The sequence below is a fragment of the Castor canadensis genome, chromosome 1 (assembly GCF_047511655.1).
Source record: "Castor canadensis chromosome 1, mCasCan1.hap1v2, whole genome shotgun sequence".
NCBI classification, from domain to species: Eukaryota; Metazoa; Chordata; class Mammalia; order Rodentia; family Castoridae; genus Castor; species Castor canadensis.
Window position 1 is genome coordinate 121,622,816 of NC_133386.1, and position 26,795 is coordinate 121,649,610.

General features: G+C 40.1%; 1 protein-coding gene across 2 annotated transcripts in view; it reads right to left on the bottom strand.

The window, feature by feature from the left end:
* Positions 1–26,795, bottom strand: part of Ccdc81 (coiled-coil domain containing 81) — a 49,492-nt gene that overhangs the window by 15,344 nt on the left and 7,353 nt on the right. The window contains exons 4-13 of one of the 2 annotated variants that reach the window (XM_074066030.1): positions 24,471–24,727; positions 22,021–22,100; positions 15,248–15,357; positions 14,202–14,319; positions 7,976–8,069; positions 7,424–7,570; positions 6,532–6,636; positions 4,272–4,444; positions 3,134–3,212; positions 1,329–1,549 (exon numbers count right to left, since the gene is read on the bottom strand). In XM_074066030.1, the coding sequence (XP_073922131.1) occupies positions 1,329–1,549; positions 3,134–3,212; positions 4,272–4,444; positions 6,532–6,636; positions 7,424–7,570; positions 7,976–8,069; positions 14,202–14,319; positions 15,248–15,357; positions 22,021–22,100; positions 24,471–24,727 (1,384 nt within the window). The remainder of the gene's footprint in view (positions 1–1,328; positions 1,550–3,133; positions 3,213–4,271; positions 4,445–6,531; positions 6,637–7,423; positions 7,571–7,975; positions 8,070–14,201; positions 14,320–15,247; positions 15,358–22,020; positions 22,101–24,470; positions 24,728–26,795) is intronic. The other variant, XM_074066040.1, reaches the window with a different exon arrangement.

The following is a 26,795-nucleotide window of genomic DNA, read 5'->3' on the forward strand; positions in this document are numbered from 1 at the left end:
TGTCCTGCATTGGACTTGACCATTCCTCTCTACCAACAACCAACCCCCCACCTTATCATTGTGTCCTCCATCTTCAACCTACTATTCTACTTGGGTTTTTATGTCTGGGCCTACTTGGTATGGAACATAACAGAAATGTTATGCTGATTTATAACCCAGAAAAAGAATTGCCTCTCCCTCAGTTTCTCACCTTGTAACAGTAATCACTACCCTTAACTGAACACTTACTCTGAGTCGGCACTACACTAAGTTACTTACAAGAATTATTTAATTAACTCTCAACCATCTGGAGATAGATGCTTACATTATCCATAATTGATAAAGAAACCAACACCCTATTCACTATCCACTGACCATTTATAAAACTTATAAAAATGTAATAAAATCACTTTTTTATAAATACAACTGGCTTCTAAAACAGTGGATTCCTTTGGACAGAATCCTTTTTGGAACTCCTTTTTGGAACACCTTGATAATTTTGGCTAATAAGGATCTAAGAATTACTAAACATTGGCAAAGAAAAAACTGGAGTTCTCTGTGGTGATCTGGTATGGAGGTATGGAGCAGGAGATATGGATTATAGAAAGGCTAGGAAGGAACCAGGAAGATGTGGCAAAATAGAAAGCCAGTTAGGACCTTTAAAAATTCCCCACTGGACATTTTAATAAACTATTTGGGCATTGTAATAAACTGGATGTCTGATGTTTAAACTTAAAAATATGTGCACTGCTATGGTATAAAATCTTTCTCTGCCTCCCACCACCACCTTCACCACTGCCCTCACAATGGGAGAGGAATTTAGTGGAAGTTGAGAAAGGGCCCAAGTGTCATGCCTGAGTCCATCTGAGCATTACATCACATTTGTGGCTCATACTGGGCCTCCAATGGGTAACGCTCGTAAGAAAAACTCTTTCAAGTTGTTCTGGCTGAGAATGTAGCTCAGTGGTAGAGCACTTGCTAGCATATGGAAGATCCTGAGCTCGATCCCTAGCACACAAAAAAGGAGGAAGAGAAGGAGAAGGAAAATATAGGGAGGTGACTAAAGGGAAAAACGAGATCAAGAGAGGATTTCCTTTTTATTATTTATAACATTTTTTCATAAGATGAATTGAAAGGGTAAAACAAAATGAAGCATGTAATGACCTTAGAACAATGTCTTCCTTAAGTAACTCCTCAATATGTTAGTTATTAGTCTTACTTCTCTGCTAGTGTGTGTGTGTGTGTGTGTGTGTGAGAGAGAGAGAGAGAGAGAGAGAGAGAGAGAGAGATGAGGTGAACAGAGAGAGAGAGAGACTGATAGAGGGAAAGTAGGGGGTCTCCTTCCTTACTCTATGTGTGTCCTCTGAAGCATCTGCAGATCCCGCCTCTGATCGATCAGCTGGTTCAGGATGGCTTTCCTCTTGTGGTCAGCAGCTGCCTCCAGCTGGTGCTTCATACAATTCTGTTCTCGCTTTCGCTTTTCTGCCATCAATTGACTCTCACTGTTATCAAAGATGGGCTCAAGGGAGTCTGGCTCAAACATGGGCAACCGAGAGGATTTGTTCTTTATCTGAAACAAGGACACACATAAAGATGATTATAATTCAATCAGGAAATAAACTTTGTGCACAATTCTAGAATAGAGTATCAGTACCTTACAGGAAAGAATAAGGGGCTCAAAAAACACCAAATGCATAACTCTTAAGATTGTTCTTAACAACTTTCTCAATGAAACCCCAGCAGCACAGCAACTAAGAGATAGCATAGATAAATGGGACCTCATAAAGCTAAAAAGCTTCTGTTCATCAAAAGAAATGGTCTCTAAACTGAAGAGAACACCCACAGAGTGGGAGAAAATATTTCCCAACTATACATCAGACAAAGGACTGATTACCAGAATATATAGGGAACTTAAAAAACTAAATTCTCCCAAAACTAATGAACCAATAAAGAAATGGGCACGTGAACTAAACAGAACTTTCTCAAAAGAAGAAATTCAAATGGCCAAAAAAACACATGAAAAAATGCTCACCATCTCTAGCAATAAAGGAAATGCAAATTAAAACCACGCTAAGATTCCACCTCACCCCTGTTAGAATAGCCATCATCAGCAACACCACCAACAACAGGTGTTGGTGAGGATATGGGGAAAAAGGAACCCTCTTACACTGTTGGTGGGAATGTAAACTAGTACAACCACTCTGGAAAAAAATTTGGAGGCTACTTAAAAAGCTAGACATCTATCTACCATTTGATCCAGCAATACCACTCTTGGGGATATACCCAAAAGACTGTGACACAGGTTACTCCAGAGGCACCTGCACACCCATGTTTATTGCAGCACTATTCACAATAGCCAAGTTATGGAAACAGCCAAGATGCCCCAGCACTGACGAATGGATTAAGAAAATGTGGTATCTATACACGATGGAATTTTATGCAGCCATAAAGAAGAACGAAATGTTATCATTCGCTGGTAAATGGATGGAATTGGAGAACATCATGCTGAGTGAGGTTAGCCTGGCCCAAAAGACCAAAAATTGTATGTTCTCCCTCATATGTGGACATTAGATCAAAGGCAAACACAACAATGGGATTGGACTATGAGCACATGATAAAAGCAAGAGCACACAAGGGAGGGGTGAGGATAGGTAAGACACCTAAAAAATTAGCTAGCATTTGTTGCCCTTAACGCAGAGAAACTAAAGCAGATACCTTAAAAAGCAACTGAGGCCAGTAGGAAAAGGGGAACAGGAACTAGAGAAAAGGTTAGATCAAAAAGAATTAACCTAGAAGGTAACATGCACGCACAGGAAATCAATGTGAGTTAATGCCCTGTATAGCTATCCTTATCTCAACCAGCAAAAACCCTTGTTCCTTCCTATTATTGCTTATACTCTCTCTACAACAAAATTAGAGATAAGGGCAAAATAGTTTCTGCTTGGTATTGAGGGGGTTGGGGGGAGGGGGGGCGGAGTGGGTAGTAAGGGAGGGGGTGGGGGCAGGAGGGTGAAATGACCCAAGCCTTGTATGCACATATGAATAATAAAAGAAAAAAAAAGATTGTTCTTAACATTATACAATATATACATATTTATAGAATGCTACTGATGCACTGCATAATTTTAAAAAACAATGATAATTGCCCCTTTACCTGTGCATCCAAAGCTCTCTTGTAACACTGTGTTTCTTCCATCTTCTCTTTTAAAAATTTGGCTCTTTGTGCAGCAAGTCTGGCATTTAAGAACAGGCAAAGGTGTGAGGACTGCTTTTATAGTCTTTAGTGTCTTGCTCACATGACAAATAAACATTGATGTCTCATTCTGTCTCTCTTTCATTTTAAGAGAGAAAAGGTAATTCAGATCTATAGGCTAGTAGACTATGTGTTGAACACAGGACAGATAGGATAGTCAGTCATCTGCTTATACCCAGGTGCCCCCCAACACCCTCCCACACACACAGCTCTTTCAAAACTCTAGATAAGAAAGCAAGAAGTGACTATTTATTCTATAAAGCTGATTCATACTAAAATTCCTTTTTAAGAAAAATAATCTCTCCTCTTATAATTTATGATTCATTACACACAACTTCCAGAAAATCCATATGGAGCATTCACTATAGTGAGTATAATGTAATATATACATTTCATAAAAATATACTCTTTAATCTCCACAATTGCTCTCCTGACTTCAATAGCAGAAATGTGGGCCCCCTTAGGCATATATGAACTCCATGGCCCTGAAACTATCTTAGGCCCCAGATAAATAAGATTATATCTTCTGAAAATCTGGAATTGAGACTAACATTCCCAAAGTTTGAGCTGGAATAAAGACAATGTCAACTAAGAAGCTGTGGGTGTAAGCCACATAGAGTGGCTTTCCAGTTCCTTCTGAGTTTCCCATACATTTCTGCTTTCAGGTTCTGTGGGACACCCTACATACTTTTAATAAAACCTCAGTAATGCCATGAGCATCTGACAGCTGGAGATTGCCTGCTCAAGACAAATTACTTTCTCCATCTACCAGTATCAGTGATCATAACACAATACAAAATGGTGCTATATAATTATAATAATTATACACTGTAATCATTACTATAATTACAGTAATGATGACTTTTTCATTTTTCTAATGAGAAATTATGCTATGGTAATAGCTGTTAGCTATAGTTAGTTTGCTCAAATGGTTACAGTGATTCCAGTGAAACTATCAATGCTAATTAATCCCACATAGAAATTAACTACACGTAAAAAATTTGAATCCATTTTTCAGAGTATGTCTGGCTGAACTCACTCCTCTGTGAGTTGCACTTGTTCTAGGCGGTCCATCAACTCTCTGTTTTGTCTTTGATTTATTTCCTTTTCCCGTCTGTTATTCATTTGCCTCAGGAGACTTTGGGAATATTCCTCTTGCCTAAGAGCATTAATCTCAGGACTAAGGGGTCGTTTATCAAATAGGAAGGATTTCTAGAATGAAAGAAAAGCAATTCATTTATGCTACAATATCAAAAAAAGTTAATAATCAGATTAAAATCAATCAGAAAGTATTTCTTAATTTCTAACATTTGCCCCGTGTTGGTCACCTAGTGCTGAGGTAACTCACAGAATAACATGAGCATATTCAAGGATGAAACTGAGCTAAACTGAGCTCACAATCCCTTTTCTGGAACAGAAGAAAAAGATTCCACGATGTCGGACCTGAGCTAGCACTTACAACATCCAGATGGAAGAAAGAAAGAATTCCAAGTGTGTGCAAAACCACGAGCAAGGTCACAGAGGAGGAAGAAAGAAAGAGAAGTAAGCATCTACTGGGAACAGGCCATTCTGGACACTGGTAATCCAAAAACAATTGAGATTAGAGATCCTTGCCCTTACACAGCCTGCTTTCAGGTGCAGGAAATAGACACTGAACAAGAAAACAGTACATCCATCATTTAAAGTTAAATCTAGTGCTATGAAGCCCTATGACAGCAAGTGATAGGGTGGGAATAGGGTTAAATTGTCTGGTTCTTAGGGAAGGCTTCTTTATGAAATGGATTGAATCACCCCACTGTGAACACCAGTGGGTCCTGTGTCCCATACAGAACAAAGGAGGCATGACCAGTGAGCAGAAAGGAGGGCCATGTGGCTGAGGCGTAGTGAGCAAGGAGAAATAGAAGCTGAGGAGCCCAAAGAGAAAGGCAAAGGACCAGTGTGTGGGGTGTGATAGGGCAAAGTGAGGAGTCTGGATTTCATTTTAGTTCAGTGGAATGCTATTAGAGGAATTAAACATGACAGGGGTGTGTTTCGGTTAGAAATACTGAAAGATCACTTTGGCTGCCATACTGAGGACAGACTGTAGGAAAGCAAGAACGCAAGTGATGAGTCAAAGGTGCTGGAGAAGTTCAGTCTATAAGGTGTCTTGGAGCAGGTTGTGTCTTAGACATTGATGATGAAGAGGTTTTGACCAGGTGTTGGACATATTTTGTAGGAAAGGCAACTGACCTTGCAGATGGTTGGATGTGAAAGTCAGAGAATGAGGAACTGGAGACCACTCTTAAATATGGGATTTGTGTAGCTGGCTGCTAGTGATGCCTCTCGATAACACAGGAAGAAAAAGAAAAACAGATTGAGGAGGGAATCAAAAGTTCTGTTTTTGGTTTCTTTAAGTTTAAGATGTCTAAAGATATACCTAAGAGGAGGTATAAATAAATATAGTCTGAGGCTTTATATGTAGGAAGATAGAGCTATCATGCCTAAACATCAAATGCCCACTTCTTGCTCTCCCTTTCTGCTGCTTCCTGCCTGGAATGTTCTTCCTCCATTCACTTCTTTACCTTACCCTTTCGTGTTAGGAAGTCTTCCCAGAGCTCTGGTCTGGATTACATGACACTCCTCCTTGCTCACACAGTGAGTGCCCTTTTCAAAGTTTGTCATAACTGTTATATCATGTTTTTTTTGTCTCCCCAACTACACCAAGATCTATTTAGAAGAAGAAAGTTGATTTTCTAGCTGCCAGCACCGTGGCCAGAGGAGTTTGATGTTGTTTAATAATGAATAAAGAAAAAATACTTTATGATATTTGTGGGCAGAATGTCAGACCACCTAAATAGTGGGAGGGAAAGAAAAAAATTTAAGTAGAACTAAAATGAGGCACATAATGACCTGGGATCTTATTCCAGTGTAGATCTCACTCTAGAAACCTGGGGTAAGGCCCTAGATTTTTGCATCTCCAGCAGAAATTGGTGATGCCGATTCTGCCAGTTCTCTTTAGATCCTAGGGTTGGACTTTTGTATACTGCCCCTCCCACCTGTCCCAGGACCTGGTTGACAATGAGTATAATATATATAATATATTATAGTATAATATAACAAGAGCTGAACTGATTAACTAGAACTGTGTTGTGACTGGGAACCATGTGGAGGGAGGCACTGGACAGTCCATGCCCTAGAATAAAGCTTCAACCTTGCAGAGCCCACTTTTCAACTCTGTATTCTTCAGCACAGGGAGTGGTTCTCTAAAGTCTCACAGGCGGGCCAGCTGTTAGCAATAGAAATTTTATAGGGATTCTTACATAAAATTCAGGTTTCTCATTCTTGTGATTTCTTATAGCTTCAGCAACTCCAAGATTATAGGCAGCATTTTTCTGATTTTGTTCTCTATTCGCCAGACTTTTCATCTATTGCAAAAACAATTTTCAAAATTTTAATCACAAATTAAAATAGAGCTTTTAAAACTTTTTGTTCTATGGCATTAACATAATCCAACCAAGATAGAAACCTTTTTGGAGGCAGTGGTCTTTTCTGGTGTCTTAATAGATTTATAGAAGTCAGTGAGGAGAGGTCTTTTATTTCCCATTCTTGGACTTTGAACATCATCACTACAAGGATCTTAAGAAGGAATGGAAGGATTGATAGAATGGCTCAAATGGTAGAGCGCCTGCCTAGCAAGCGTGAGACCCTGAGTTCAAACCCCGGTATCACCAAAAAAATGAAACAAACAAACAAAAAAACTAAAAAAGGAAGGAATGGCAGATTATATCACAAGTGCAAGAAAGGCGGTATTAGAGACCACAGAAATCAGGATAGAGCAAATATAAAGGTGTCATTCTGTCCTTCCTTGCTTGAGATGGGCCATGAATTTGAAAGGTAAAAATTTGACTAGGTTTGTATTTGATCAGAAATCAGAAATAAAGCAGCATAAATCCAAAAATTCCACCTTTAAAATTCAGTCCATCCGGGATAAAAAAAAAAATCAGTGCTATGTACCAACATTCAACTACATGGCATCCACCCGAGAGTTGTTTATTATTAGTGAAAACTTGCATACAGCTCAAGTTTTAGTCCAGCAGTATATAAACAATTAGCTGTGTTACAATACAGGTACTTGCTGGAGCATATTAAGTGAAGTTTGATCAAGATCTACTCTCCCATACTAAACCCTTTTTGATTGAGGTGTTGGACTACCTGCTGTTTGAAGAAAGCCTCCTTGTCTTTCAGCATTTGGTACTGCTGTATGAGCTGCTCATCTTCTGTCTCTCTCCTCCTCCTCTCCTCATTGTAGTACAATGGGGAATTTCGTTGTGCTCGTTGCAAACAAACATAGCACATTTCCTACAATCCCAAATTTTAGGACAAATTAATTTTTGCATTTTACTTTTTGCCTTCACATTCCCTTCACAACTCTCTTAAAGTATGTCAAGAAATATACTTTATAAAAGAATATTATTAGTGACAACTAGGAAAATGAGATTTGAGGAGCAGATCTCACAAATAATCAAAAGGATTTACTGAATTCTCACTGAAACTGACAAGAGCAGCTGAAAATTAGAAAAGACTTCCCAACACTATTTCTGTTTACTAATAGATTCTGAGTAGTAGATTTACCACATTTTGGGGTCCTGAGTACTTGACTCATCCCCATATATTATAATTAAGAAAGAGCGAGTCCCAGAACGCTGAGAAAAATAAGTTAGAGAAAGCTTCTGACTGGCACTTATTTGTTTGAAGATACCGTACCTGTCCTGCCTTTTTATGATCCTGGCAAGTAGGGGCTGGAGATGTTTTGGGCTTCATTTCATTGTCATTTTTCTGACAACCTGGTGATGAAAAGCTATAAAACCAGTGAAACATTGGTTAATGTTTTAATGTTTAATACAATCTGGCCTCTATTGCAATGATAATTTTAGAGACAAGCCTAATCATAAGATAAAGAACAGTGAATCTCAGTGTTTATCTTCAGACCAGCTCTATGCATTGAGGTTAAGAACCTATACTTTGTTAAATAAAGCTGGATTTGAATCCAGCTTTGTTGCTTATAAATAAGGTGACTGACCACCGGATAAGCTATGTAATCTTGGAAATCTTCAGTTACCAATTCTGTGCAATGGGAATAAAATTTATTTCATTCCACAAAAACATACTGAATGCTTACCATGTGCAGTCTTCTAGACACAGGAAATCCAGTGCAAACAAACACACACACACAATCTCTGTCCACATGAAATTATCATTCTGATGACAACCAGTAACAAGATAAATAAGTGAACTCTGCAGTATATTTCATCATGATAAATGCCATGCAAGGCTAGAGAGATAGAGTATTAAATCATAAATTGAATGACTGGGAAAGTTCTCACCAAGAAGGTGACATTTGAATAAATACCCAAAGGAAGTAAAAAAGAAACAATGTAGGTATGCCATTAGAAAATACTTTCCAACCAGCCCTGAGGTGGGAATGTGTCTGTGTTTAGTGTGGCTGGAGAGAGATAAGTCAGGAGCAAGAAGTCAGAAACTAGTCAGGATCGTGAGGCCATGGGAAGCACTTTGGCTTTTATCCTGTATACACATATATAAAATAATAAAATGCATATATACATATATAACACATACATGCAGAAAGATGAAAAAGAATGGTGTACAGAGCAATACGGCAAGAGAAAAATAAAAGATTTAAAAGGGAAGGAAAAAGTCAAATTACCTCTATTTGTAGATGATGTGATATTCTACACTTAAAAGACCCTAAAGAGTCCACCAAAAACTCCTAAGATTTGATAAACACTTTCAGCAACAAGGCAGGATAAAAAATTGGCATACAAAAACCAGTAGCTTTTATATATAGCAACAATTAACAGGCTGAGAATAAATCAGAAAAACAATCTCATTCACAATAACCTCAAAAAATTAAATACCTAGATATAAACTTAACCAAGGAGGTGAAAGAGCTCTACAATGAAAACTATAAAACCTTGAAGAAAGCAAGCACTAGAAGATGGAAGACCTCTCATGTGCATGGATTGGCAGAATTAATATCATGACAATAGCTACTCTACTGAAAGCAATCTATAGATTCAATGCAATGTCCATTAAAATCCCCATGTCATTCTTTGCAAATAGAAAAATCTATTCTAAAATTCATATGGAAAAAAAAGACTACAAATATCAAAAGCAATCCTAAGTAAAAAGACCAACACTTGGAGGTATCACAATACCAGACTTCAAATTGTACTAAAGAGCCATAGTAACAAAACAGCATGGTACTGGCACAAAACAGACACAAAGGCCAGTGGAGCAGAACAGAAGGCCAAGAATAAAACCACACAATACATCCTTCTGATCTTTGACAAGGAACCGAAGACATACACTGGAGAAAAGACAGCCTCTTCAACAAATGGTGTTGGGAAAGCTGGTTATCTACATGCAGAAGACTGAAATTGGACCCCAGTCTCTCACCTTGTACAAAAATCAACTCTAAATGGATCAAAGATCTTAATGCAAGACTTGAAACTCCTACAGGAAAAAAATAGGAAAAACTCTGGAAGATACAGGCATAGGTGTTTATTTTTTGGATAGGACTCCTATTGCCCAGGAAATAAGAGCAAGAATTGACAAACGAGGGTGCATCAAATTTTAAAGTTTCTGGGGGTGGAGGAGGTGGGAAGGAGCCCTCATCATACACTGTTGGTGGGAATGTAAACTAGTGCACCCACTATGGAAATCAGTATGAGGGGTAACTCAGAAAACTAAAAATAGACTTACCTTATGATCCCACCATAACACTCGGGCATATATTCAAATGAGTAGGGATCAATATTTAAGAAATATACCTGCACAGTCATGTTTATTGCAGCTCTCTTTACAATAGCCAAACTGTGGAATCAGCCAAGGTACCCAACAACTGATGAATGGATAAAGAAAATATGGTATGTATATGATATATACATATATATGAAATATTACTCAGCCATAAAGAAAAATAAAGTTATGTCACTTGCAGGAAAAAGGATGCAAGTGGAGAACACCATGCTGAGCCAGATAAGCCAAGTTCAAAAGGACAAATATCATGTGTTCTCACTCATTTGTAGAACCTAGACCTTAAATGATGATAATGGACATGAATGTATATGGGGGACTGTCTGGGAGGTTCATCAGGAGGTAGAAGGGGGAAAGAAAAGGATACTAAGGGGTGAAGAGGATGGAAGTAGTGCCTGCCTAGCAAGGATGAGGCCCTGAGTTCAAACTCCAGTACTGAAAAAAAAAAAAAGAACGTAAGTATGCAAAAAAGCCATAAATGAAGGCTCAAAAAATTATAATGTTGCAAATAACTAACATTAAATGAACCACAGTATAAAATGAGAACATACCCACAAAAAAAAAAGAAAAACTCCATTCACTTAGAAACTTTTCTTTTAAAAGGCCTTCTAAATTACCAATGTATGAAGTAGTAAATGGTTCTATGATCCTTTACTACAGTTTCACAATTCAAACGCTCTGAACATCCTGACCTCGCTGATCACTTTTAGTAATTTCTTGTTCCTTACTCATGCTTTCCATTCTATCTTTTATTCTTTAAATATTTTAAACAACTTGTTCTATATTCTGTGCTTTTTAATGTTCAAGAACTAAAATCCTTGGGAGTTCATTTCTTGTTTTGTTTCTGATTATCTTATTATGAGGCTAGTTTCCACATGACCCTTGTAATTTTGGACTGCCATCTCATGGTAAATCCATCTTAATCTGCCAAAGTCATAGGAACCTAGATTGAGAATGGGATTGTTTAGAGCAGAAGACGGCAGATTTTTTTCTGTAAAGATCCAAAGGGTGAATGGCTATCTTAGACTTTGAGGGCTATATTTTCCTTGGCAAAACTAGCAGTCATAAATGATATGCAAACAAATGAGCATGGCTGTGATCCAATACAACTTCATTTGCAAAAACATAAAATTGCAGGTGGACTGCATTTAGCTCTCACTAGGACCTTTTCAGAATATTTAGACTTGATAACTTTTTTTGCAAAATCAGAGAGGGGTAGAGGTTCTTGTGTAAGACACAAGAGGCATGAGATGGCGATAAGAAATGTGTCACATTTCTGGGTACTTGCTCTAAGTTATCTTTGACTCCTCCTCTCAACTGCTCTTCATCAATTAATCAACGAGCCTGGTTGATTTTAACTCTTGAACATTCAACTCTAAGGCTTTCTCTAGGGCTGGAGGTGTAGCTCAAGTCAAAGAGCAGCTTGAAGCCCTGGCTTCAAACCCCAGTATTGCCCCTCCACGTGTGTTCATATGTACATAAAACTTCCTCTCACACGGATCTTAGTTTCATGCCTTTATTATCTTTCCTCAGACCAGTTGCATTCAATTATTAAGCAGTGAAAGCCCCAGCCCCTTAGTTTTAAACAAATTTTATTCAAGTCTCAATATGTAAAACAAAAAAAGGAAAAAAAAAAACTCACATGCTCCAGTAGAAGTAAGGAAATAGGGCCCAGAGCCCAATCCATACATCCTCAGTTACACCCTTAAAATGGCTCTCAAGGCCCCCAAGAGCACTTAGGATCCTTTATTTTTTTTTAAAAAATGCCCCAGACCACTGCCTTAATTTAAATTTTTCTGACTCTTCCCATTTTACTATTCCTCTTTGGTTTGCAGTGTTACACTTTATCAATCTAAATTAATTTTTACTTTTCTGAAAGAATTTTTTTCCAAATGAAAATGTAATCATGGACTAACACCTACAAACATAGTGTTTGAGTACTTGGACTGGTTAGTAAATAGGACAAGACACATTTTAAATTTATGTGCATCAAATGACTAAGAATCAAATATTTTCAGGTGGGGAAAATATTTAAACACATATACCAGAAAGCTATCTGTACTTATAGTCTATACAGTTCTCTTTATAGAAAATACAACTTTTTTTTCTAAGGCAATAAAGTAGAAAAAGGATACAGGATTAAAATAGGAAAATATCAAAAGAACAACTATGGATAGCTGGGAAACCTTTAACAATAAATACAAGCCAGGTGTGGGTTCAAGGCCAGCCTTATTTGTTTATTTATTTGGTTCTTGACTCCTGTATCAAAAACCAAACAAATAAATAATTACTAACAATCAAACAAATACAAATTAAAAAGACAATGAAATACTTCATTTCACCTATTATGGTAGAAAGACCTCTTAAAGTATAATGTCCAGTGTGAGCAAACCATAGAAAAGACAGCATTACTAAAACTGGGAGGATAATTTGGTACAAACTTCCTAAGCATAATTGGCAATGTATCAAAGTGGCTTACCCTTTCTCTCTCATATATAACTTTAAGGTTTTTATTCTATGAAATATTCAGATGTGTGTAAAAAAAGTGTAATTATATTTATCATACATTGTTTATAATATAAAACTAAAAACTAAATATTCAACAGAAGATTAGTTAAAGGAAAAGTTTAATCTTCCATTAAGATGGTGTCCAATCATTTATTTATCTCTTAGGAGATTTCAAGCTGTAAGCTCTTCACCACTTACTGTTAAGTATAACCAAGTTTCATACAACATGGTCTCAATTTGATTTAATATGTGTGAATATTTCAAGTGTAAATATATGTATATATTATATGTGCATTGAAATAAAGACTATATATCATAAAATTAACAGAAAGTTTCCCTTATATAGTGGGGCTATGGGTAATTTTTTTGTAGCTCCTGCTTTTCTGAATTTTTTCAAAATCTCTGTAATAAATATGTATTATTTTAGCAATCAACAGATAATACATTTTTATTAACCACTACAGGAAACTCTAACAACTTCCAGTAATTAATTATTCCCTCTTCTTTGTAGCCTCTGGTTTTTGCTTATTTGTTTTGTTTTGTTTTGTTTCTGCTGTACTGGGGTTTGAACTCAGGGCTTTGTGCATGCTTGACAGGTGCTCTACCACTTGAGCCACACCCCCAAACCTTTTTATTCTATGAAATAAATAAAAATTTTTACTCTGGTTATTTTTGAGATACGGTCTCGCATGTGTATGGCCAGACAGACCTGGACCATGAGCCTCCCATTTCTGCTTCCTGCCATAGATGGGATGACAGGTGCATACCACCACACCCTGCTTTTATTGATTGAGATGGGGTCTCCTGAACTTTCTACCCAGGCTGGCCTTGAAACTCAATCTTCCCAATCTCCACCTCCAGAGAAGTTAAGATGATAGGCGTCAGTGACCATGGTGCCCAATTTGTACTTTCTTTTGCTGTCTTCATCACACGTATCACTTCTTTAGTGCCGATCTACCTATAAGACTGTAAGTTTTATGGAAGTAGGTTTTATGTCTTTTGTCCTGTCTCTTTAGTGCCTAGAACTGTATGCTCAGAGTTTGTTGGGTTGAACTAAATTCCCAAATTTTAGACATTTAACTCTCAATTTTCTTTCACAAAAGTGACATTACCATAAAAATTAAAAGCATGCCTCCGGTTTTGGATGTGACTTAGTAACCCACAAAGTACATAAATTTCCCATATGATTCTGATAATTGTGACACATGAATAAATTAAAAATTGACAGCATAATGCAAGGTGCATAGTTTAGGTGTCCAATAAATACTTGAGTATAACTGATGATTTGAGATCTGAAAAAGTATCCTACTCACAGAGAGAAGAGTAACACAGGAATCTTTGACACAACATCATAGGACATGGCTATGAGAAACTTAATATATTCATTAATGCAAAGAGTTTTTATTGAGAACTAATGGAGTGCCAGACCTATTTGGTAAACTTACTTTCCATTTGATATAAATATGAAATTGTGTCACATAATATCTAAGTACTCAGGAAACAACAATCCCAGAAAACAACAATGTTCTCAAATAATATTGGATATAAGAGGAATGAACGAACAATTACTAAAATTCCTTGCATCAAAAAATATGTCAAAATTCCATTTAGTAAAATGCAACAGGAAAAAAAGTCAATGCGTTACTTTTCAGGGGTCACATTCTTCTTACTATTCCCACTTTGCTCAAACTTGTCCAGAGAATTTGTCACTTTGGGAGGAGAGATACCTTGTCTGTCTTGAAGTTTCTTGGGTGATAAGATATCTAGAATTAAAAAAAAAATGGAAGTGACTTTCCCTGAAATTTTCAAACCTCTAGATGCGTAGTTTCTACTTAACACAGACAAATGCGAATAGTTTTTACCAAGGTAAATTTTCACAGAAGATACATTCTCTTACCTTTAAATAATTGTCCTTTTCCGTATTAAGACAGAGTATGCCCTAGGACCTACTTCATGCATTTATGTTCCCTGCCTGGACCCTAGAGTCATCTGAGTTTTGAAACACTTCCCCCCACACCTTGTTTTCTTTAATTGTTTTTGATAGTAGTAAGGCTTGAATTCAGGGCCTTGTGCTTGCAAGGCAAGCACTCTACACCTTGAGCCATGCCCCCATCCCTTTTTGCTTTAGTTATTTTTCAAATAGTGTCTCACTTTTTGCCAGGGCTGGCCTTGGACTATGATCCTCCTACCTAGATATAGCTTGAATTATAGGAGTGAGTCACTGAGACCAGCTGAATTTTGAGCTCTTTAAGCAATGCGGAACTAGCAAAGAGACTAGTAATCTAAAAGCCTGAGAATCATAAGACCTTAGACTCTCAAAGTGGTTAAGGTGAAGCCGGACTCCAGTGGCTCACCTCTGTAATCCTAGCTACTCGGGAGGATCATGGTTCATCAAAGCCAGCCCAGGCAAATAGTTCGCAAGACCCTGTCTCAAAAAAACATATCACAACAATAGGACTGGTGGAGCAGCTCAAGGTGAAGACCCTGAGTTCAAACCCCAGTACTGCAAAAAAAAAAAAGTGGTTTAGGTGAGATGCAGGACTCTAGGAACAGATGTTTGTTAGAGAAAATATACAGTGGTTATTCATGAATCTAACTTTATTTACTTTGGGCACATATGATTGTTAAGCAGTATGACTGGACTTATAAGCAGACAAGAACAGAGACTGCACCCAGAAACCATTGGCCTACCTCTGGCACCTTCTTTGTCTGACTGCTTGCTCTTCCCTTGACTATTCTCTCCATCTTCTTCAGCAATAGTCTCCATGGGCAGTTTGCTCTCCATCTCTTTGTGCTCAGTCCTGGAATTGAATCAAGATGTTTGTCCACTGCACTGGACCTGAACAGGTAACTAGAGGAACTCTCTCCATTCTCATCCCAGCCACTGTGCTGAGTCTGAAATAAGCCCACTTCCTTCAAGGGGGTAAGTGATTTGATTTGCTGAGTACATATCATGGACTCATTCTCTTTGAGGCTAAGTCTGGGAGCCAGACAAGACCTTGTCTTGATACTGTGGGCTCAAAGCAGCTTGTATATAAAGAAATTGCTCTGAAGGCCTTGATTTAAGCTTTTGACTTTGGCTTTAGTTTGAATTTTTCTGGGTCCTTTCCAGATCTGGAGCCAGATGCTCCAGGGGTGATACCGTGAAAGACTGTTGTTGGATAGCTTGAAGGCAAGAACTCATAATCTGGTAAAACAACAGTATGCCTGCATGGTTATTTCTCTCCTCCCTCTTTCTCCTCCCCACCTCCTCATCCTCACCTCAGGCAAAAGTGAAGGCCCTCCAAAAGTAGCTTTGGGAGGGGAGGTGGTTTTCAGTGGGTATGGGTAGTTGTAGGTTTTCTCTGGTCTCAAATATGGAGTACTGGGCTACAGTTGGGGAGGAGGGGCTAAGTAATTGAGTTCAGGAACTTCACAAAAGTAAACCCAACAGTTGTTTGAGTATTTCATCTCAAACTGGCAGGAGCCCCCATCTCTGTTCTTTGACCCACTGCTATTATTTGGAACGTTTCAGCCAAAATATAACAAAGGGGGCAGCTAAATTTGCATTCCAAAACAATCAAAATAAAATTACTTTGACTCCATTGGTTTATTTTTAATGAGTAAGACAACATGGTGCTATGAAAGAAAACAACACTGAGCAATAGGGAGCCATTTTTTCTAGCTCAGGCATTCATTAGCTATTTGGCCATTTCATCTGCAAGATTGGGCATTGGAATGACTAATCTCCAAGGCCGATTCTGTCCTTCACCCTGATTCTTCTGAGGTATATGTCATACAGCTCTTCCAGGGTGTATTGTTCCAAACCAGCAAACACAACAGGATGTCACACACTCAAAAACATGAAAAAAATACTAATGTAGGGAGCTAACTATTGTCCACATTTCCTCCACCTGACATGCACAGTGATTAATGCATAATTAAGATTAAGAACACAATTAGGAGCACACAATGAGAGGAGGATAGCCAAACTGGAAATAAAACTCAAGCCTCTTGACCTCTAGTCCAGTGCTGTTAATAGTATACCATATTGCTTTACTTATTAAAAAAAAGAATTTAAATTAACTTTGAGATGTGAGAAATTATAACACATATCATACATGGTGATAGTGAAGATTAATACAGAAATATTGAGAAAGTGCTTAACAGCATCCAATGGGTACTCATGGTAATTGTTAATTGCCACCATTATTATTGTCATTATTAAAATCATTGCCAGCAGCAGCCTCCAGTAACACCCACCTTACTCTTGGGGTAAAGCTATTCCCTAGTCTACCTTAACTTTTTAAGCTGTTGAGTGGTAAAAGTGCAGATAGGAGATATGCTAACTGCAGGAAGAGAAATAACTAGAGCAGGGTATTGGGGCTGGGGACCTAAAGAGCAGATGAGTGAGTTTCCCATCCCTCACGGAGAGCTCTATGAGCCCTGCCCCCTGAGGAGATACAGGGTCTCATAAATCTGCCACAGGGCTGGTAAAACAGAATGCTCTCAAGGTTGTTTCCCCCTATAAGGGAAAAACAGACCAGCTCATCAAAGAGCTCCCACACACGCAAATCCACGGCCAATGGAAAGAGCCCACCTAACACTTACCCTAACCCAGGGTTAAAGCATCCATAAAAAGCATCTCACCTGAGCAGAGAGCCACTGGTTTCCAGGCTCTGCTGCACTGCTCTAGCTGCAGCCTTTTCTTTCTTTAATAAATCTACCTGTGTGTGCACAATCTGTGTTTTGTGAGTTTATTCCCAATCCCACCTAAAACAAGAAACCCACATCACAGGCCTGTTACATTTTGTGGTGCACAACATGGGGCACTTCCTCAGGATCTGAGTTCAGTACTAAAATGCCTGATCAAGCAGGAGTTTACTTGGGTAGCAACCATGAGCTTCCAGGGCCCCTATAGATTCTCTCCTCGGGGGAGACCCCCCTGCTATGAACTACTCAAAGGCAGACTCCCTGTGCGCTTTCCCTTCACTTTCACCTCCTCTTTTCACTGTCATAAGGATCTTCCCTGGCCAGTGGCTGTTTTCTCGCAGGCTGAGCTCACTAAGACTCATGGGCAAACTCTGATGCATCCCTCTTTGGAGTACAAGGTATCAAGCCTGCTTGGGGATTATACAAGACTGACAATTGACACGTAAGCCGCCAAGAGAGATAACTAAAAGTTGGATCTTTCCCTCTATGACGGGCCAGACTTTGTTCCCACCAGAAACGGTGGACACACTTTTACTCACACGTTCCCTCCCCGTCCCGCTGCCTTGTTCTTTGTCTCTGTCCACCTGCCCCTCCCTGTGTTTACTGTGACCCTGGCCTCCCATGGGAAACTTGTACCATAGTTTCTTATGACTTTCTTCAGTTACTCCCACACCTAGTTTATCATGCCCCTTGGTCCACACCAGTTTTGAATGGGCTGCTGGGTGCCAGTCAAGGAAAGGGCATCTCACAGAACCTCAGGCCTGGGGCAGAGCAGCGAGGGTGAGGAACATACGGGCCTCTGCACCACACACACACCCTAACCCCAACCCTTGCAAGGGGAGGAGGGGAAGTGCCCATGCATGTGGGGACACCAGCCCATCCCACCAGGCTCCCATAGCTAAGTGCTGCTGGCCATAGCTAAGCAATCCATGGGAAGAGACCAGCTCGCATCCAGAGTTGCCGCTGCACCTGCAGGCTGTGCACAGTGATGAACTGCAACCTGCCACCACTCCCCCAAAAAGAAATGAGGGGGAAAACAAGCACACATGCATGCACACACATGCACAGGAGGAGGAGCAGTGAGCCACAGAGACGAACAACGTGGAGGAGGTTGCTTGTCCCAGACATGGGGCAGGGCAATGATGCCTTGCCTGGTCATGGCACATGCCTTGCCCCTCACCCAGCCCTGCTTTGCACCTGAGCCCAACTGATCTAGCCTTTAGAGCTAATTCTTATCCCAAAGTTACAGTCCCCCAAAAGCGCTAATATAATCTTCCAGGAACAGCCAAAAAAAACAAAAAACTGGGTTTGCCATGGTCTCTGGACCTCTCATTTAAAACTTCCTACACTTTAGGCCTTAGCATAAAAAAGTTTTCCTCCAAATATTGACACTAGTCATCCTTTTGTGGCACTGTGACAGCCCTGGGACTCCTTCTGACTACCCTTCTCTAACTCTACAGACATTTCTCCAGGTGATTCATCCCTTTGTTAAAGAGATACCCTTCCATTTGGCTGCCTGCTTTTGGTGATATAAGGCTTTAAGCAGGATCCTAGAGGTTTTCACTGCATCAGTAGGGTGGCCCAGTCCAACCAGTCACTACATTTCCTTTGGTCCTGGCCATGGACAGCAGAAGGAAATCATGAGACAGGGACACCTGTTCTTCTCAGGTCAATCCCCAGTCAGGATGCTGATGAAAGGGAAGTCTAACAAGTTTTTGTAGATGGGACCTGCCCACTCATCTTCTGGGATCAGTACCCAAGTGGTCTCTGCTGGCCTGTCTACTGAAAAGTTGGAAGGACCTCTACCCTAATAATCTCAAGAAAAAAACCCCTTATCTTTCTTTGTACTGAGGCCTGGCCCCAATATCCTTTGGGTGACCAAAAGAAGTGGCCTTCAGAGGGCTCTTTAAATTATAATACCATACTCCAATTAGACCTTTTCTGTAAAAAGGAGAAAAAGTGGACTGAGGTCTCCTATACACAGCTTTTCTTTTAGCTCCGGGACCACCCAGAATGGCTCCATAATTGCTACCACAGGATAAACATGGGGAAGGAGAACCAAAAATCCCAGTGACAAGGCCCCCATCCCTATTGCTCCCTCTACTGCTCCACCCTTTGCCCTGCCTTCTGAGGCACCCCAATATTCGGACCTCCTAATGGATGTTTCCCCCTTCAGCAGGCAGTGGTAGGAAGAGGGTGAGTCTATGTCCCCTTCCAGTTATCAGACCTAAGGGAGATTAAAATAGTTCTGTCTAGCTATACTGATGCCCCAGACCAGTATATCCTTTATTTCTGTGATCCAAACCTTTGACTTGGCATGGAAGGACATCATGCTTCTACTGGACCAGAGTCTTTCCTCATTAGAAAAGCAATGGGTCCGGGCCCAGGCCACTCAGGTTGGAGATAATTTCCATCTACAATGAGCCCCAATACCCATGGCATCTGGAAATGAGGGAAGAAATATGCCCATGCCCATGGGGGCACAGGCAGTCCCTTCGGCATCTACATAGGGATCAAAATGATGAGGGAGATAAATGGTATCCATGCCCCTTCATCCATCATACTGGAAGGGATAAAAAGGGCCAAAGTTAAACCTCTAAACTATTCCCAGGTGACTGTAGTACAGCAAGGCCCTGAAGAAAGCCCCCTTACCTTTCTACAGCATCTTAAGAACACTATTCAAAAGCATACCACAGTGGACTGAGTCACAAGTGGGAGAGGTTCTCCTCAAAGATAAATTTCTAACTCAGTCAGACCCAGATATCCATAGAAAACTCCAAAAGTCTGTGGCTGAAGGAGAAAAGTCAGTGGATCAACTAATGCAAGTAGCCATACCTGTGTACTATAACCAAGACCTCACTAAAAAGACAGAAAAGGATAAAAGACACCACGACCTAATCACAGCTCTCAGGGAGTGCCCCACCTGATGGGAGCTCTCATCCTGAGCTTGCTACCATTGTGGACAGAAGGGACACTTCTGCAGAAGTCCCCAAAAGGGGGACAGCCCGGGAGACAGCCCCAGCCCCCACTGGGACCTTGCCCTCTCTGCAAAGGTAACCACTGGAAATCTAAGTGCCCCCGTCTCCAGGTGGAAGGTGGGGTACCACCTCCTATGAAATGATGGGCTCCAGGGCCTCCTGTCCAGGATCCACTTCTTGACATCAATGTTGAGGAGCCTCTGGTAACCATAACAGTAGATAAGCAAGAGATCATCTTCCTCCTAGACAGTGGAGCCCATTTCTCTGTCTTACCATTCTCTCCCAGTCCCCAGTCCAATGGCAAGGTTACCATTTGGGGCATACTTGGCCAGCCCCTAGAGTGCTATTTTAACTCAGCCTCTGGCCTGCTATTGGGGGGACCTCCACTTCTGTCATTCTTTTCTCATAGTCCTTGAGACTCCAGTGCTCCCGCTGGGACAGGATATACTATATCAACTAAAGGTTCAGATTCTACTCCCCCCAGGGGACTATCTCTGCTGCCCCCTTCTTCAGGAACAAGTAGATCCCACAGTGTGGACTGATGGAATGGCTGTAGGGAGAGCAAAAATGGCCTTCCCATTGAGTATGAACATAAAACTCAAAGATCCCTCACAGTTTCTACATCAAAAGTAGTATCTCCTCAAATCTGAGGGATGATGAAACCTCTTACCTATCATAAATTCCTTTAAAAAAAAAAGGCTACTAATCAGTTGGTCCAGCTCCTATAGTTCTCCTATTCTTACTGCTTAAAAAGGACCAGATAAATAAAAACTTGTTCAAAGTCTCTGGCTCATTAATGAAACAGTCATTCCCCTCCACCCAATTATTCCCAATCCCTACACTCTATTGGCACAAATACCCTGAAGAGCCCAATATTACTCTATATTAGATTTAAAGGACACTTTCTTTTACATTCCTCTGCATCCTGACAGTCAGCCTCGTTTGCCTTTGAAGACCCCACTAACCCCTCATAGCAGCTAGCTAGCCAATTCGTGGTCCTTCTGAAACAGCATATGGAGCTGGGCTCCTTGGGCACTACCTCTGCTGGCCCCTTTTTTATGCTCCTTCTATTACTCCTATTTAGGCCTTGTATAATAAATTCTCTTTCCAGGTTCATATCTCAACAGGTTCAAATTCCAGCTCTTAGTTAAAGAATACTCACCTCTGCCTATGCATGAGCCCTCTGTCCAGTTCTTTTGGGGGCCTCTGGAGACTACATGGGTCAACCCCTGAGAAAAGTACCACCACAACTACCTCCGCTCCTCCATCGCCCCATTGTCAGCAAGAAACAGCTAGACGAGACATCAACCCTCTCCCCTGCTCTTGTCTCAGAGCAGGGACTTGTTGGGTCTGGGGGCCTAAAGGACAGATGAGTGAGTAAGTATCCCAGCCCCATGGAGAGCACGATGAGCCCTGTACCCTGAGGAGGAGATACACAGGCTCATAAATCTGTCGCAGAGCACTGCTCTAGCTGCAACTCTTTCCTTCTCTAATAAATCCTACTTTGTGTGCTACCCTTGTCTCACAAGTCAACTTGCTGCCTCATGAGGCAAGAACTCTCAACACTGGCCTGCAACAAGAGGAAGTGGAGAAATAGAGGAAAGCCCAGCAGGTAAGAAGAGTGTTAATATTGCAGGGACCAAGTTTGGTGGAGAATTTCCAGGAAGTCAGAAAGCCTTTGCAATAAACTTCTTTGCTGGTACAGAGAGAGAGAGAGAGAGAATGCATTAAAGATTGAGAAACCCTGCCCAATGAGCAAGGAGAGCTGGAGGAACCCACTGACAAAGCACTTACCTTGGAAATACGAGCGTACTGCTGGGCTGCTTCCCAAAAGCCTCTCTGCTGGACAACACTGAGTCCACAGTGCCAGGCCTCTGGAGGACAGAGACAGAGTAGGTTACACCTGGGCTATGATCCAAGACAGACAAACCTGTGAAGGCTTGTCTCCAAGGCAATGCTACTTTGAAACTCTTCATGGATGTTTTGTTGATGTTTAAAGTCCCCCTAGTCATCAAAGTCATCACCCTGGGTAATTGCACAACAATTCTGTGAATGTTGCCTGTTTTCAAACCATCTCTTCTTTGGCAATGGCTTTGAGAATTGAAGCTTCTTTTAGACATCTTTGGAAGGAAAGCAGACTTCCTGAAACTATCAGGAAGTTAATTCCACTGTAGAGCCACATGACTCTAAAATTAGGCAGTTAAGAGAAGGGGTCAGATTAGCTTCTGTTCGTATGCACACACCACTAACTGCTACGTGACCTCAGGCAATAGGACTGTAGGGCTAACAGTAGGATTAATTCTTAGGACTCTTACAAGGTACTCCATGAAAATGAACACAAAGTATGTGCTCAACAATTAGTCATTATAATGATTACATTATATAATAACTACATTTTTACATTATTAATATAGAAAATATATAAAATTATTTTTGGACAAATGCTATGACCTACAAAAAGGCTTTGAAGGGAATTCCCAGAAAAAGATTTAAAAAAAAAAAACAAAAAGCAGCAAAAGGCTCTGAGCTCAACTCCCAGTACTACAAACAAAAACTTCAAAAAAAAAAAAAAAAAGCCATGTCACTGAAATATGCACAGTTAAGTTTCCAAGAGGACTTTGTAGAAGACAGAAGTCAGGTTTTTAAGTTATAAGGGGTTGGAGAATAAAACTCTTACCACACCACAATGCTTAAAGAGTGAACGAGATATAGATGAACATTGTATGAAATTCATTCAGACTGTCAAACTGGCTGTTTTGCAGCCACACTTCTTAGCTCTTTACACACTGATGTACTGTGCCTCTGCCCATGAGCGTGACTGATACAGTCAGCATCCTTTGCTTTAGCCTCCAAACCCTCTTCTCATAGAATATCTTCCCAGGACCAGTTCTTTCAAAAAATATTCCTTAAAAGTTATACTTTTGCTGGGTAGGGTGGCACATGTCCTTGGTCCTGGCTACTCAGGAATGCTTGAGCATTCCTGGAGGATTGCTTGAGCCCAAAAGTTCGAAACCAGCCTGGGCAGATTGATTGAGACCCCATCTCAATCAATAAAGTTGGTTTAAATTAACAGACATTAAATAAAAATTTTAAAAAGCTAATGCTTTAGAGTTCAGTAAGTCAGGTAAAATGCTCTTTTTTCTGTTAAACACACAGTGAAGCTCCATAGATCAGCAGAAGCCCCCAGAGTTAAACAGGAGCTGGCCACTACAACCTTTGTTACGAATTTGCAAACCTTGCTATGGGTTTTCATGGAAAAGATAGGGTTCCTCTGTATGTTCTTTCACTTCCTACACATTGGGTTGGCATTCCTCTTACCAATCCTGATGGAAACCAGACTGTGCAGAAAACACCAAAAGCCTTGTTATGCACAGGCCAATCTGCTAAAGCTCCAGCTCAGAGTTCCATGAAAGGAGAAATGAATTGAATTAGACCATTCTCATAGATTTCATTTTTAAAAATCAGGCTTTTACTCTATAGGATTCTATGGTAACTCAGTTCATTCATGTTAACTTTGTTAGTTTCTAAAGTGTATGTAAGGCACACCAAGTGCTCGATAAATCCTGCTGATAAGCTATTTCTTCACCTCCTTAAACTCTGCTAGGTCTGACTTAGTCACGTCAGCTACTTAATGGTTAACAATGATGGCACCAATTATGAAATTTCTTCTATGACACAGAAAATTATAAGCTAAAGATACATTTCCATGATTTGAACTAATTTTGTTATAGACTTTCATTGAAATAAAGTAGTACAGACAGCAAAAACTGAGTGATGAGGATGACTGGACTTGAATGCCAACGCTGGCTCCCTTGGCACCCTGATGCAGGCTTCCCACATAGCCTGTCTAGACCCCTACTTTCCTCACGTGTAAAATCAGAATGGCAATGCTATGAATGCTGACTTTATGATGTTTTCACACTCAGATTAAATAAGATATGTGGGTGAAAAAAGATATGTGGGGAAACTTTCTCAACAACAAGGTACTATAATATGTCCAGAATTATAAGAGTTCCTGGTCCATTTATATTCCTTGGTTGGCCTTGACTCAAAACTTAAAGTTTCTTTGCCCTCCTCATCTTTTTTGTCAGGGAATTACTCATCTGTCACAGGCACTTCCATACACTTGGGAAAAGTATCAACTAAAATATGTCAACCTGAGTTTTTCTTAATGACAACACACCTATATATGATTCAGAGCCACCATTGCAAGGGGGAGTAGGAGAAGGAAAACATTAATTTACATTTGCTAGGGCTTTCATCAAAGTCCCACTTCCATCCATTGTGCAAAGAAAGTCCTTATAAAATCTCATCTTCACTTTGCTGTCTTTAATCGTGAGGACTCCAATTCCTTTGAATGTAAACTCCATACTCTGTTTGATGGAAATGGATCGTGACAAAAAAAGCAATGTCTCCTTAACACATCCTTCCACCGTATCCCTGTTAAATGGACCTTCCAGAGATATCATGACAAAATTAAGTGGAACAACTGGGATATCACCTAGAAGAGAAAAAGACAATTGGGGTGGGGGACAGGAAGTGGAGATTACAATAAGGACATGTCATGTGCACCTACAAATAATTATCTGATTCTCACTTGCTACTCAAAAATAGAATTGTCTGTGTGAAGCTTTTAGTTATAACCAGTGTAATATTAATACTGCAACTCACACAACAGGTTATTAACACATACCAAGCAGTACAATTTTCCCTAAAAATATACTAATGCTTTATGTACAGAATAAAAATAATTGACTTTCAAACAATACTCTACAGAGGCTTTTGGTTTTCTGTAGGAGGTAGCTTTTATTCATCAGAGGGTTTTCTGAAGTTTTCAGCCCCCTTATCTTTCAGAACATGCTGCAGTGATATTTGCATAACTCCATATCTCCTCCATTATTATTTTAAATAATGATAAACATCTACAAATGTTAAATGTTTTGAGAAGATAGACATCTTCAGTGGAAATTATCCTTCACATGAAATAGGGTCTTATACAAGAGTATTAGACTGGATGGCTTGCAGAAAGCTTTTCCTCTCTAATGAGCCCATAAATGACACTACAAAGGAACAAGTTTACAGCTAGCACAAAGGAAGCATGGGGTGTGTTTGGTTGACACTGTTGTAGGAGCTGTGCAAGGTCCACAAGTCAGGAAAGGGTAAATAGCAACAAGGATCAAGATGATAAGGCCAACAAAAGACAACAGCAAGGATCATTGATCCAGTAACAGGGCAAAGAAAAGAGTAGTCTAAGTCTTCACTCAGTAAGCATGAATTACAACCTTTCATGTAGTATTGATAATGCTGAATGATAAGGACTAACAGTTCTACGAGATGCTTGCTTCATTGTATCAGCCCACTGTTTCCTGCACAACTTAACAGTAATTCTATACCACCTCCCTCCAATTTGTTTTTGTTTAATACTGTTACCTGCCTTTAGAGTCCCCTTTTCCAATTGTCTGTTAGCCCTCTGTAATCTGTCTTCCAGCCCACTCATCTCAGCAGACACTATTTCTCACCATGGACAAGCCAATGAATACTCTGCAAATTTCATCTCATATAACTTCTCTAACTCCCGTTGGCCATGCCCTCTCTTTTCTCTTGTATCTCTTCTCTCTTCTCTTCTCTTCTCTTCTCTTCTCTCTCTCTCTCTCTCTCTCTCTCTCTCTCTCTCTCTCTCTCTCTCTCTCTCTCTCTCTCTCTCTCTCCCTCTCATCTCTCATTTTTTTTGTGAGTCTGGAATTTGAACTCAGGGCTTTGTACTTGCAAAGCAGTCACTCTACTGCTTGACCCACTACTCTAGTTCATTTTTGTTTTGGTAATTTTGGAGATGGGGTCTCTCAAACAATTTGCCAAAGCTGGCCTGGAATCACATCCTACTGATCTGTCTCCTAAACAGCGAGAATTATAGGCATGAGGCCTAGCATGTATCACTTTCCTCTTGGTAGAAGTTCTCCAGCCTCTACCTCATTGGTCTATTTTACTGGCTTTCTTCCTCTTCTATTCCTTATTATACTGAAGGGTTTGTTTTTTGTTTGTTTGGGGTTATGTGTTTGTTTGTTTTCTCACAGTATTCTACTCTAATCTGTCTCTTCTTACTTTATAGCCACTCCTGGATAAACTTATTCAAATCTTGATCTTTAGTCTCCACCCCTCTCCTAAACGCTAGACTGATCTCTAACACAAGGTACCTGTAAGAATCCCAAATTTAACATGCCTAATACAAATTCATTATTTTATTCACCACCACCTACCTTTTCCCCTCATTCCTCATGGAAGTTAATGGCATGAGCCATCTGTTCTCCAGCCAAGAAATCTGAGTTATCCTCCTCCCTCTCCCTGCCCACTACTCTCAACCACCCTATCAGTTCTGCATCTGAATGTCTCAGGAATACACTCCTCCTTTCTTCCTGATTTCCACTGCCTTCATTCAGGCTTTTAGCTTATTTTACCAAGCTACTGTATTGAAAGAGCTACCTTCTCCAATTAAAAACTTGGCCAGTTCAGAAAATTCACTGCTCGGAAACTGAAAGGCTCCTGATGCCTACAGGCTGAATCGTAAAATTGAC